The 12,897-nt window shown below is 40.6% G+C and overlaps 1 protein-coding gene across 4 annotated transcripts in view; it reads right to left on the minus strand.

The window, feature by feature from the left end:
* The window catches only part of bcas3 (BCAS3 microtubule associated cell migration factor), a 1,192,206-nt gene that overhangs the window by 1,127,242 nt on the left and 52,067 nt on the right, over positions 1–12,897 (minus strand). For 3 of the 4 annotated variants that reach the window (XM_072590043.1, XM_072590044.1, XM_072590042.1), the window contains exon 5: positions 6,554–6,660. The exons of the other annotated variant lie outside the window; for it this stretch is intronic. In XM_072590043.1, coding sequence (XP_072446144.1) covers positions 6,554–6,660 — 107 coding nt within the window. The remainder of the gene's footprint in view (positions 1–6,553; positions 6,661–12,897) is intronic. 4 annotated transcript variants of the gene reach the window in all.

Below are 12,897 nucleotides of genomic sequence, written 5' to 3' on the forward strand. Positions count from 1 at the left end.
GAGTGTCAGGATGTCTGACATTCCTGTTTTTATCTGGCAGGGCTCCCTGATTGACCAGATTAACAGCCCAATCAGGGAACTCATTCTATAAGGTCCACCTGGCTGACCTCATTACAATCACTACACTTGTCACAAGTCAAAATGTGGAGGTCAGTAATAAAAGTTAGAATTTTTGTCCAACAGTAAAACCAAAGATATGACAAGATTAATCATAATAATACTTGATAATTAAAAGACGTGAATTCTTTCAACTCAGGGTGCTTTCTGATTAACCCTTCTTGTCCCTAAATTTGACAATGTAAGTCCTTGGTTTCAAAGGTCTGAATCTCGCCCTTAGAAATAGCTGGGTCAGAAATGACAATGAGAAATTCTAAACACTAAGGGTATAACCAGAAATAGATTTTAAGCATTAAATTTCTTCCTTTTCCTTTAACTCACAGATTTAAGCCTATCAACAGTTTCTTTGTCTTTAGCTAACTTATTTTGCTTTAGAGACAGAGCAACCTGCTAGCTTCACAGCCAAACCGTCATTCTTGGGATAGCTTGTTTGTTGGCCTTGAATTCCTTCTTTAATCTATTTGCCAATAAGTAATTTCCTTTTAGAAAGTCCAAAAAACCTCAGTGATAAATCCTCAAATAAATTAAGAGATGCACAGCTAGAAAAACCTAAGAAACTGTTTTTGTTTCTGGAAAGCAAAGGTTATTCCATCACTAAAACATTATCAGCCAATCATTTAAACATTTTTCCTGCAATTATTGTTCACAAATGACTTAGGCATCAGATTAACTCTGAGCTACTTTCTCATGGATTTGCCTGTGAAATACATATTTCTACAAAAACCTCTTTTTTTCAATGGGTAAAGATATCACTGACATAAAAAGGAGGAACCATTTCCTTGTGTCACCATGAGGATACTACCATTTAGTCACCCCTGCTAAGGGTATTGAGAATTGGCTCAACTTCTTTCAAATTGAGTCCAAGGTAGACCACAGAGCAGATGGCGGAAGAGAAGTGTTTCAATGAAACTGGCTAGCCAAGGAATTAATTATTAGAGAAACAAAAGTGAATTGAAACCAGCTGGAGTTCCAGTTTATTGCATTAAATAATAGTTAGATGTGGTTGCACACTCCAAATTTCCCAGAAAGAAAGCTGCAAATTTAAAGGTATCCCTGCAGAATGCTCTATGTCAATATTAACATTCCCGAGTTTTATTTTCTAGCGTGTATGGGTGGTTTGCATAAATGGGTAACCTTTAAAGTTTTTAGAGCGATAGTTTAAAAACACTAACTTATGTATGGCCTGCATGGAGATTTTTTGGACTGCTCTGTGGCTGCACAGTTTACAAGGAACATTGCAGGACACTGATATTTTTCAGACAGGAAGAGACAGAGTGAGAAAAAGAGAAAGTAAAAACAGAATAAAGACAAAATGAGAAATTTCTAACTGTACTGCAAAGGATTAGGAAAAGAAATAACTTTACTGTTGAGAACTGGATCTGGCACAGGGATGCCCAAAAAAAAGTAACAATTTAACATTTTTATCATGAATGAAAATTCAACAAAACCACAGAACCAACAGGATTTCCAATGTATCTTTGCAAAATTATGGTTATTTTTATACTTCAACACCGTTTAGTACTCAAAAGTGATCAAATGCATCCGCTGTTTGGAAAAGTAGTGTTCTAAAGTACTTCAATACTTCACTGAGTTCATATATAGATACAAATACAGAGAGAGAGAGAGAGAAAGAGCAAAACACTCTTCATAGGGTTTCTGGCATCTAAATAATCCTCATAGACCTTTTTTCACACTTTACAGAACACATCAGGAAATGCTCTAGGCAGATCAATTAGCATCTGAATGAGTCAGATGGACCTCACCCAAAAAAGTTGCCTTTTATTAGATACAAGGCAACTAGATACAAGTTGCCTTTTACTAGATTAAAGAGGAATCTGATTTTTCTCTCAGATGTCAAACAACTGACTGCACATTTCCAACATTTTCTGTTTTTAATTTCAAAAGGCCTGTGTTTCTGGTGCTTTTTCCATCACATCCAAAAACATTTTGTCTGAAGAGAAAAACATGGTTGGAACATCTTGCATGCAGAGACTTTAATAATGTAAATGGATACAGCACATGGAGCAAAATGTCCTAAGGCATATTCGTTTCCATCAGATTCATTCACAAATGAAGCAGACTGCACGGTAAATGATCTAGAGGATACATTTCAGTCCAATATGCACCAGGGAGTGGATGAAAATGAAAGAAACATTCCAAGTCCATTGGACCAGAAGCGAAAAACCAAACAAAAAAAAACTTCTGGATTTGTACAACACTTCATCAAGTCTTATGGACATCCCAAATGTTTTTACAAACAGCAGATTCAGTTCAAATAGCAAACCTAGCAACCAATTTGCAGACATCAAGGTCCCACAAATAAAGTCCTTAATGAAGGGTGGAGATTTGGTTTTTGGACTGGAGGCCTGTGACCAGCGGTGTGCCACAACCATTAGTGCTGGGTCCACTGCTTTTTGTCACTCATGTAAATGATTTGAATGTGAATATAGGAGGTATAGTTAATAAATTTGCAGATGACACAAAAATTGGTAATGTAGTGCATAGTGAAGAAGGTTACCTCAGAGTACGACAGAACCTTGATAAAATGGATTAAATGAGCTGAGGAGTGGTAAAAGGAGTTAAATTTAGATAAATGTGAGGGGATGCATTTTGGAAAGGCAAATCAGGATAGGACTTATACGCTTAATGATTAGATCCTGGGGAGAGCTGCTGAACAAAGAGATCTTGCGGTACACATTCATAGTTCCATGAAAGTGGAGTCACAAGTAGACAGTGAAAAGGATATTTGGGATGCATACCTTCATTGGTCAGTGCACAGAGTATAGGAGATGGGAGTTCATGTTGTGCTGTACAGGACATTGGTTAGGTCACTTTTGGAATACTATGTTCAGTTCTGTTCTCCCTGCTATAGGAAGGATGTTGTGAAACTTGAATGGTTTCAGAGAAGCTTTACAAGAATGTTGCCAGGATGACAGGCTTGAGCTATGAAGAGAGGCTGAATAGGTTGGGGCTATTTTCCCTGGAGCATCAGCGGCTGAGGGATGACATTATCAAAGTTTATAAAATCATGAGGGACATAGATAAGGTAAATAGGCAAGGTCTTTTTCTCAGGGTAGGGGAGTCCATAATTAGACTGCATAGGTTTAAGGTGAGAGGGGAAGATTAAAAGGGACATAAGGAGCAACATTTCCATGCAGAGGATGGTGCATGAATAGAATGTGCTTCCAGAGGAGATGGTGGAGGTTGGTACATTACAACACTTAAAAGGCATCTGGATGGGTATATGGATAGGAAGGGTTTAGAAGGATATGGGCAAATGAGACTAGATTAATTTAGGATATCTGGTTGGCATGGATGAGTTGGACTGAAAGGTCTGTTTCCATGCTGCACATTTATGACTCTACGAATGGCCAAGTATTCTTTATTGCAGTTAAGGTTGATAGGGTAATTGTTACTAAGACTCTGAGATAACTGACATGACCAATGCCATGAGATCTCTTAACGTGGACCAGCAGATTGGGCCTTACAATCACTGAATCCCTTCAGATTAGCATTGACTATAAATTCAACTGGACTCATCACAGTGGTTGACAAGAGGAAGTCAAAGGTGAGGAATACTGCAGTGAGTAACTACCTCTTGATTCCCCAAAGCCTGTCCACCATCTACAAGGCACAAGTCAGGCATGTGATGGAATACTCCCCATTTGTCTGGATGGGTGCAGCTCCAACAACATTCAAGAAGCTTGACAACATCAGGACAAAGCAGCCGGCTTGATTGGTACCACATCCTTGTATACCTCACTTGGCAGCATGTTCCACCTTAAAGCACGCCAGGCAATCTGATTGCCCAGGAGCTCTGCAGTCCCTGCAGTATCACTGGGGGCAGTGGCCACTGTTGGGATTGTACACAATCAAACGTCTGAGTGCCAGAGCAAAGGAGTTAAGTGAAACTTTCAGAGGGAGCAGGGAGAGGCCCATCCAAGAAAAAGGGAAATTATTGAGGGCTAGTTTACCATAGGCAAGGCCTGAGCAGGTAAATCTCAGGTAAATGCTGCCAAGTGAGGTATACAAATCCTGCCTCAAGATAATTAAAGCTCCTGGAAGCATTAAATGACAGCAAGGGATAGTGGTAGAAAGTTATTAAATAGTTACTTTGAATTTTTCAGTTTTCCCGATACAATACAACCAAAAGTACAATTTCTGACTGTTAATCTCTTCCCTTTTTATTTGTTTTGGAGCATTTATTTTTATCACCTTTTCCACTTCTGTCCTTCATAACACCCCTCATTCTCCAATTCTCTTGGGCCTCACCCCTATCCCTGGCCTTCTGCCAGTCTCAAAATTGTGGCTAAGTAGAAAATGGCCAGTAAATGCTATTAATTGGTCACTTAGGGACCTCAATTAACAAGAGATTGGACACCAGCTTCCTCATTCTATTTAAAACTGCAGGTATATCAGAGGATGCAGCAGGCCACCCAGGAATCTGGCCCTGACCTGCAAACCTACCAATGGGAGCATGTAAAATTCTTTCCCAGGAGAAGATATAAAAATTATGAGTAGACCATTATAATCAGAAGAACAGACAAGGATATGTGGCCAAAATAAATGTTAGTTCAAGACTGAACTGTTCCAATGCACTCCTGTCTGATCTTCCACATTATAGCCTCTGTAATCTTGAAATCATCCAGATCTCTGCTGCTGATGTCCTAACTTGCACCAAGCCTTGTTCACATAACACCTCTGTTCTGCTGACCAACAATGGTTCCTGGTCAAGGAATATCTTAATTTTAATATTCTAATTTTTTTTCACTGCCTCCCCTTTCCCTAGCTTTGCAATCTTCTCCATCCTCAGAATCCTCAGGGATGTCAATGCTCCTCAAATTCTGCCCTGCTGAGTATCCTGAATTTTATCATGCCCTCCAATTGTGGTTGAACCTTCAGCTGTCTGGGTCCCAAGTCCTCTAATTTCTTCTCTGCATATCTTCAATTCTCAATCTCACTTCCCTCATTTAAAATTCTTCTTAAAAAACCTCTGATTTAACGTCCTGTCATCTTGTTAAATACATTCTTCAGTGGTTTGTGTCCTACTTTGTTTTATGGTGCTCCTGTTGTGACAGTTCATTACATTAGGTAAAGACAACTTTAGATTCTGGAGTTCAGGGCAGTACACCACATTCAAAGTCCAACAGTTCTCTCAGTTTAGAACTAAAGTATCAGCATTTATTTCATGCAATGAAGCAGAAACATACAACCGTTTAACAGTGTTAATTCATAGAGTCATAAAGTCATAAAGTCAAAGAGCTATACAGCATAGAAACGGACCCTTCGGTCCAATTCGTACATGCCGACCAGATATCCTAAATAAATTGCCAGCATTTGGCCCACATTTCTCTAAACCCTTCCTATTCATATACCTTTCCAGATGCCTTTTAAATGTTGTAAATGTACCAGCGTCCACCACTTCCTCTGGCAGCTCATTCCATACATGCACTACTCTCTGCGTGAAAAAGTTGCCCCTTACATGCTTTTTAAATATTCTCCCTCTCACCTTAAACCTATGCCGTCTAGTTTTGGACTCCCCCACCCTTGGCGTAATGATCTTGGCTATTCATCCTATCCATGACTCTCATGATTTTATACACCTCTGTAAGGTCACCCCTCAGCCTCTGACGCCCCAGTCTTTTCAGCATCTCCCTAGCAACATTCCTGTGACTCTTTTCTGAACCCATTCAAGTTTCACAACATCCTTCGTATGGCAGGGAGACCTGAACTGAACACAGTAGAGAGGAACCTTGATTATACAAAGGATTCTATGACTCTATGACTCCATGACACAGGCCAGGAGTGTATTTCATTTGGTTAATCGAATGCCAGTAAATCAAATGCCGAATAACATAGTATAGTCAAGCATCGGGACCATGCTATCTTGCCGGATAATCTGAACTTCAAATAATAGAATGCCAGATAATCAAGGTTCCTCTGTATTCCAAAAGTGGCCTAACCAATGTCCTGTGTGACTGCAGGATGACATCCTAACCGTTATACTCAATGCACTGACCAATATGGGCAAGCATTCTTCACTATCTTGTCTACTTGGGACTCCACTTTCAAGGAACTATGAACCTGCACTTCAAGGTCTCTTTGTTCATCAACACCCCCAGAACCTTACCATTAAGTGTATAAGTCCTGCTCTGACTTGCCTTTCCAAAATGCAGCCCCTCACATTTATCTAAATTAAACTCCATCTGATCAAGATACCATCGTACTCTAAGGTGACCTTCTTTGTTGTCCACTACACCTCCAATTTTGGTGTCATTTGCAAACTTGCTAATCATACCTCCTATGTTCACATCCAAATCATTTACGTAAGTGATGAAAACTAACTGAGTAAAAATAAACATCTGTAACAGAGAAACCAACATGGCAACAAATTAATTTGGCCTCTCCAATAAAAGGAAAAGCAAAAAAAACTCACAGGAATACTCCAAATTTGCATGCCATCTGCGTATCCAATGAGTAGCAGCAATGGGGGGTCATTTACAGCATTGTTCATTTCATGATACTCTGGATTCCTTGCAAGATCTGCAAAGAGATTTCAAAGTTATAAGGTAGCTACTGTTAGATTACTTCCTATCAGCATCTTTTACACAGCTCTTCCCAAAATATCCAAGAAGCAAGCCCCTCAACCAAAAGACAATGTATTTCGAAAGGCAAGGACTGATTCGGGATAGTCAACATGGTTTTGTGCATGGGAAATCATGTCTCACAAACTTGATTGAGTTTTTTGATGAAGTAACAAAGAAGATTGATGAGGGCAGAACGGTAGATGTGATCTATATGGACTTCAGTAAGGCATTCGACAAGGTTCCCCATGGGAGACTGATTAGCAAGGTTAGATCTTATGGAATACAGGGAGAACTAGCCATTTGGATACAGAACTGGCTCAAAGGTAGAAGACAGAGGGTGGTGGTGGAGGGTTGTTTTTCACACTGGAGGCCTGTGACCAGTGGAGTGCCACAAGGATCGGCGCTGGGCCCTGTACTTTTTGTCATTTACATAAATGATTTGGATGCGAGCATAAGAGGTACAGTTAGTAAGTTTGCAGATGACGCCAAAATTGGAGGTGTAGTGGACAGCGAAGAGGGTTACCTCAGATTACAACAGGGCCAATGGGCTGAGAAGTGGCAGGTGGAATTTAATTCAGATAAATGCAAGGTGCTGCATTTTGGGAAAGTAAATCTTAGCAGGACTTCTACACTTAATGGTAAGGTCCTAGGGAGTGTTGCTGAACAAAGAGACCTTGCAGTGCAGGTTCATAGCTCCTTAAAAGTGGGGTCGCAGGTAGATAGGATAGTGAAAAAGGTGTTTGGAATGCTTTCCTTTATTGGTCAGAGTATTGAGTACAGGAGTTGGGCAGTCATGTTGCGGCTGTACAGGACATTGGTTAGGCCGCTGTTGGAATATTGCATGCAATTCTGGTCTCCTTCTTATGGGAAAGATGTTGTGAAACTTGAAAGGGTTCAGAAAAGATTTACAAGGACGTTGCCAGGGTTGGGGGATCTGAGCTACAGGGAGAGGTTGAACAATCTGGGGCTGTTTTCCCTGGAGTGTTGGAGGCTGAGGGGTGACCTTACAGAGGTTTACAAAATTATGAGGGGCATGGATAGGATAAATAGGCAAAGTCTTTTCCCTGGGGTTGGGGAGTCTAGAACTAGAGGGCATAGGTTTAGGGTGAGAGGGGAAAGATATAAAAGAGACCTAAGTGGCAACGTTTTCACGCAGAGGGTGGTACGTGTATGGAATGAGCTGCCAGAGGATGTGGTGAAGGCTAGTACAATTGCAACATTTAAGAGGCATTTGGATGGGTATATGAATAGGAAGGGTTTGGAGGGATATGGGCCGGGTGCTGGCAGGTGGGACTAGATTGGGTTGGGATATCTGGTCGGCATGGACAGGTTGGACCAAAGGGTCTATTTCCATGCTGTACATCTCTATGACTCTATGACTCATACCTTACACACAATTAGCTATGTTTTGAAACACCTGTACCGCAAGCATAAAGCATAACCATTTTGCACAAGCAAAGTTCCACTTACTTTAAAAAGAATAATGACCATTTAAACTGTTCTTGGATGTTGGTTCAGAGAATAATTCTAGCAACAGCACCAGGGACTTGCAATAGTCTGGTGCATTACAGCTTTCTTTCATCTATTTTATTCATCTTCTCTCCGCTCTCTGTAAAGCTGTCTTGGATATGTCCTACTCCAAGATTTTATTGTCATTGTTTTTGGAATATTAAGTTATTTTACACAGTATAATATTACTGTTCCTGTCTGGGAAAAGAAAGCTTTAGGAAACAACTTTTTGTTTTTCAGTGAGGTGGTCCTCACTATGCAATGCAAAGGCTCAAATGTTTATAATGCAAACACCACAGGCCAGCAATCAGCATTTCATTCATTTCTATTATCCAGTTAAAGCCTCCATTTATTGCCCATTCCTAATTGCCTTTAAGAAACTGATAGCAAGCAACCCTCTTGGACACAACCAAGTGATTTGCTAAGCCATTTCAGGGGATATTTAAAAATCAACCAACTTGTTGTGAGTAAGGAGTTGTCTATCCATCAGACCAGGGAAGGATAGCAGACTTCCTACACTGAAGGATAAGAGAAATCAGATGGGCTTTTGCAAAAAGTTTCTTTATCATCATTACTGATACCAGTTCTTTATTGTAGATTTATTTCATTAACACAATTTAACTCCCCCAATTACCATGCTGGGATTTGAATTTATGTTTCCAAATCATTAGTCCAGCTCACTGGATTATTAGTTCAGTAAAATATCCACTATATTACTTTACCTCAGAAATTAATTTTTGAAATCAACTCGTTTAATTTGTGCTGAAAAATGGGTTTCAAATGGTTTGGTGCTTCTTTTGACTGATGCAGACACTGGCTGAAGAGCCTTTTTCTGTGCTGTAGGCCTCCATGACTCAATGACTCCTTTCATCTGTCTCAAATGTAGTTCATACCCATTCTTGTTGAACGCAAATAATGGAGGAAGATCCAAACATGTGCAGTTGAACCTTATATTAAAAAGCAGTCACAAATGCTGCTGCATCCCAATTGGTGGCCATATTGCTATAAATTAAAAGTAGCAATACTTCCTTTTTCTTCAGAAATTCAACTTTCTTTTGAACATAATTAGGGTAACAGGTTCCCAAAAAGAACACTGTAAGAGTTACTCTCCACATAACTGACTTACATTGTGAAAACTGAATTTAGAAAATTTGCTGCATACTGGTTCCAGATGCTGATCCATAAAAGTGTGAGTTTTACATTTCCCAATGGACCTTGTTGTAGTTTACATTATAGAAATCCCGACAATTTGGAAGCAGGCCATTCAGCCCATTGAGTCCACACCAACCCTTCGAAGAGCAGTCCACTTCGACCCACCCCCACCCCGACCCCGACCCTTATCCCTGTAACCCTGTATTTCCTGTGGCTAATCCACCTAGCCTGCACATCCCTGGTCGCTGTGGGCAATTTAGCATGACCAATCCACTTTGGACTGTAGGAGGAAACCGAAGCACCTGAAGGAAGTCGAAAAAGACATAGGGAGAATGTGCAAACTTCACACAGACAGTTGCCCAAGGGTGGAATTGAACCTGGGTCCCTGGCACTGTGAGGCAGCAGTGCTAACCACTGAGGACAACGCCACCCAAAATTATATAAAAAGAGACTGTGGAGCTGGTAGGTCTCAATCAAGCAAAGAAACTGAAGATGTTTTATCAATTCGAAAGACTATAAAAATTCTTTTTTTTTTGGTTGCCATAATAAGACTTTAGGAAATAGAAAAAAAGAGTGGTCATTTTGCCAGTCGAGGATGCTCTCCCATTCTTTTTAGGAACCTGTCATACCAATTATATTCAAAAGAAAGTTGAATTTCTCAAAAAAAATGAGGTATTGCTCCTTCTAAATTTTGGTAATAATGCCCCCGATGAATCATAATTGTGTGCAGCAGCATCTGTGACTGCTTTTTAATATAATGTTCATCTGCACATGTTTCATGGCTCATCCAATATTCCTCACATACACTTTCCTGCCTTTTCTTTGTAACCCTTGATTCTCCTACCAATCAAGAATCTACCAATCTCAGCCTTAAATATTTACAAGGAATCTGCCCCCCGCCCCCCCCCCCACAGCTTTCCGTGGCAAAGAAATTTCTACAGACTCCAACTACAGCTTTGTAAAAAGAGTTAACTTATTAACTTATACCACACCATCCTGAAGCAGAAATTTAGATACCAAAGGAGGTGCCTGTATGCAGAAACACTGGACAACCTTCAGGCTTGGGTTCATTAGGTATGCTATCCTGTTCTTCGAGATGGTAGATATCATGGATCTTGAAGATGCTGTTGAAGGAGTCTTCGTGAATTGGAGAAATGCATTCAGTATATACTGTTGTCTTCCACTGCACACCAATGGTGAGGAAAATAAATACTTAAAATGTTGTGGCGCTGATCAAACAAGCTACTTTGTCATGGATGGTGTTGACTTCTTGAGTGTTATTGGTGCTACAAGCAGGGTTCCAACAAGGGATATGTTTGAGTGAAACTGGAAAACAGAAGCTTCACTTAAGGGTCAGACTTGAGACCAATGGCTCACAGGGTAAGAAAATACCTTGATTGCTCTCGGTCTGCATCTTTTTGTGTGATGCTTCCCCCATTTCACCCTCACGGTACCCTGACAGAACCCTAAATGAGATCCTTAAATATCAGGAATAATTGAAGGGCTTTTGCCCAAAACATCGATTTTGCTGCTCCTCGGATGCTGCCTGAACTGCTGTGCTTTTCCAGCACCAATAATCCAGAATCTGGTTTCCAGCAGCTGCAGTCATTGTTTTTACCGAGTGAATGTTTGTGTTTTGTAGGGTTGGAGCCCCTGTGTTTTTTGGGGTTAGAGATCAGGTAGTAATTGGGGTTGGAGCCCCCGTACAGCAGTAGTTTTGTGAAGATTTAAAGTAGGTAGGATAAATATGGGTGCAACTCCAGATAAGATGGACGACAAATGTCCCCTAACAGAAATAATAAGTCTCTATCCTAATTATGAGAAACAATTAAGGAGAATATCGGCCACAGCTGCTCAACAGAATAAGGATTGGCCTCTCGGAGACACACATGATTTAAATCTACTCATTAAAATTGAACAACAAGAGATTTGGGGAAAAAAGAAAGGGAAGTAAGCAAGAAGCCATATCAGTGTGGAAAAAAGGTAGCTAGGGAAAATGAGGAAAATCCATGCAATCATCAAGGAGACAAAACTGTATTAAAAGGGGAATTAGTCCAGTAACTGAGGAAGGATCTGAACTAAATTGCACAGAACTAAAACGTGAATATGAAGCACATGATTTAGAAGCAGAATTGGAATTGGCTAGAGAGAAAATGAAAAAAAAAGGAAAACAAAGATTCAGAACCTTCTCTTTTCTTTGGGGTTAGGGACCCCAACGGAAAGAGAAACTGGTGAATAAACAACAAACTGCAGCTGCAGCCGCGCAGGACGAAACTGACAACAAAGACTGTTCCTTATACCCCACCCTCCCCTCTCCCAAAGACCCATTACTAAAGAAACCTGATCCACCTGTGAAATGGGGGTAGGGTGGGGTGGGACACAGATTCAGAGGAGGAAATATTTTATGGCTCCCGTCCTGTCAGTCGATCTCCTCCAGTTCCCCGCATGAACCCTCACCCTTACTCTAATGATGAAATGTGCCGAGGCTCATGACCCTACCCCAACTGTTCAGCTGAATAAGGATTCGACTTACCACAAATCCATTGCCTACTGCACTAGGAGTCAATTAATATTAAAACATGGAAGAAACACTGAAGAGACTCCTTTGATTTCCACTGCCCCTAAACTAATAAATCCCGAAGACATTGATGATTTGCAATCAAAGTCTCGGGTCCTTAATATCAGTCCTTGCACTCAACCTGATGTGGGAGGGCCAGAAAGAAATTTCCCTTATAGAAGAGTTCCTGAATCTGGGACAAGCCCAATTTGTGGATCTTTATCAACTATGGAAACCTCATGAACTCTCAAGCATTATCAATAAGGCTCCAGATTATGGAAAGAATCCTGAGGGATTTGTTAATTACATTAATAGGACTAGAACCATTTATAATGCAACCTCCCAAGACCTACTTCACCATATAGAATACACCCTTTCCCCTGAAAAAATGGGCCGAGTTCATAGAAATTTTACAATGTAATAATCATACCCAGCTTGTAGTCTGGCACCAGGCCAAACCTAACAGACCAGATTGAATTATTACCTGTCTCCGCCAAGCAGTGTATCGTGCAGTTGATGTAGGTAAAGTCTTAACATGTAAACCCAGCTCGGGTGAAGGGGCTGAGGAGTTCTTTACCCATTTTAAGGAATGCTATTGTGCTTACTTTGGTGATGTTAACCACACACAAGGGTGATCATCCTAATTTAATGTCCTATACATGACCATCTTACCTGATCAGGTACAGAAAGCTAATAAAACCCACAACATCCACTGGCAAGATGTTAAAGTTGCACAATACAGCCGAGAAGTTTGTTACTTCTGGGGATTAAAGGATCCCAACAGCAAGGCTACCATCGAACAGGTCAAGACAGAATTTACCCAAACTACAGGGGCTGAACCTAAACCCAGGATTCAAAATAGACCTTTCTGTCGCAGTCAGGCTATCAAATGAAACCCTCATACTATCATCCAGTATGGCAGAACAGTAGGACTGGTACCATGTATTCACAACATCCCAATGGACTTTGAGATCC

This window comes from Chiloscyllium punctatum, chromosome 19 (genome assembly GCF_047496795.1).
Source record: "Chiloscyllium punctatum isolate Juve2018m chromosome 19, sChiPun1.3, whole genome shotgun sequence".
Classification (NCBI taxonomy): domain Eukaryota; kingdom Metazoa; phylum Chordata; class Chondrichthyes; order Orectolobiformes; family Hemiscylliidae; genus Chiloscyllium; species Chiloscyllium punctatum.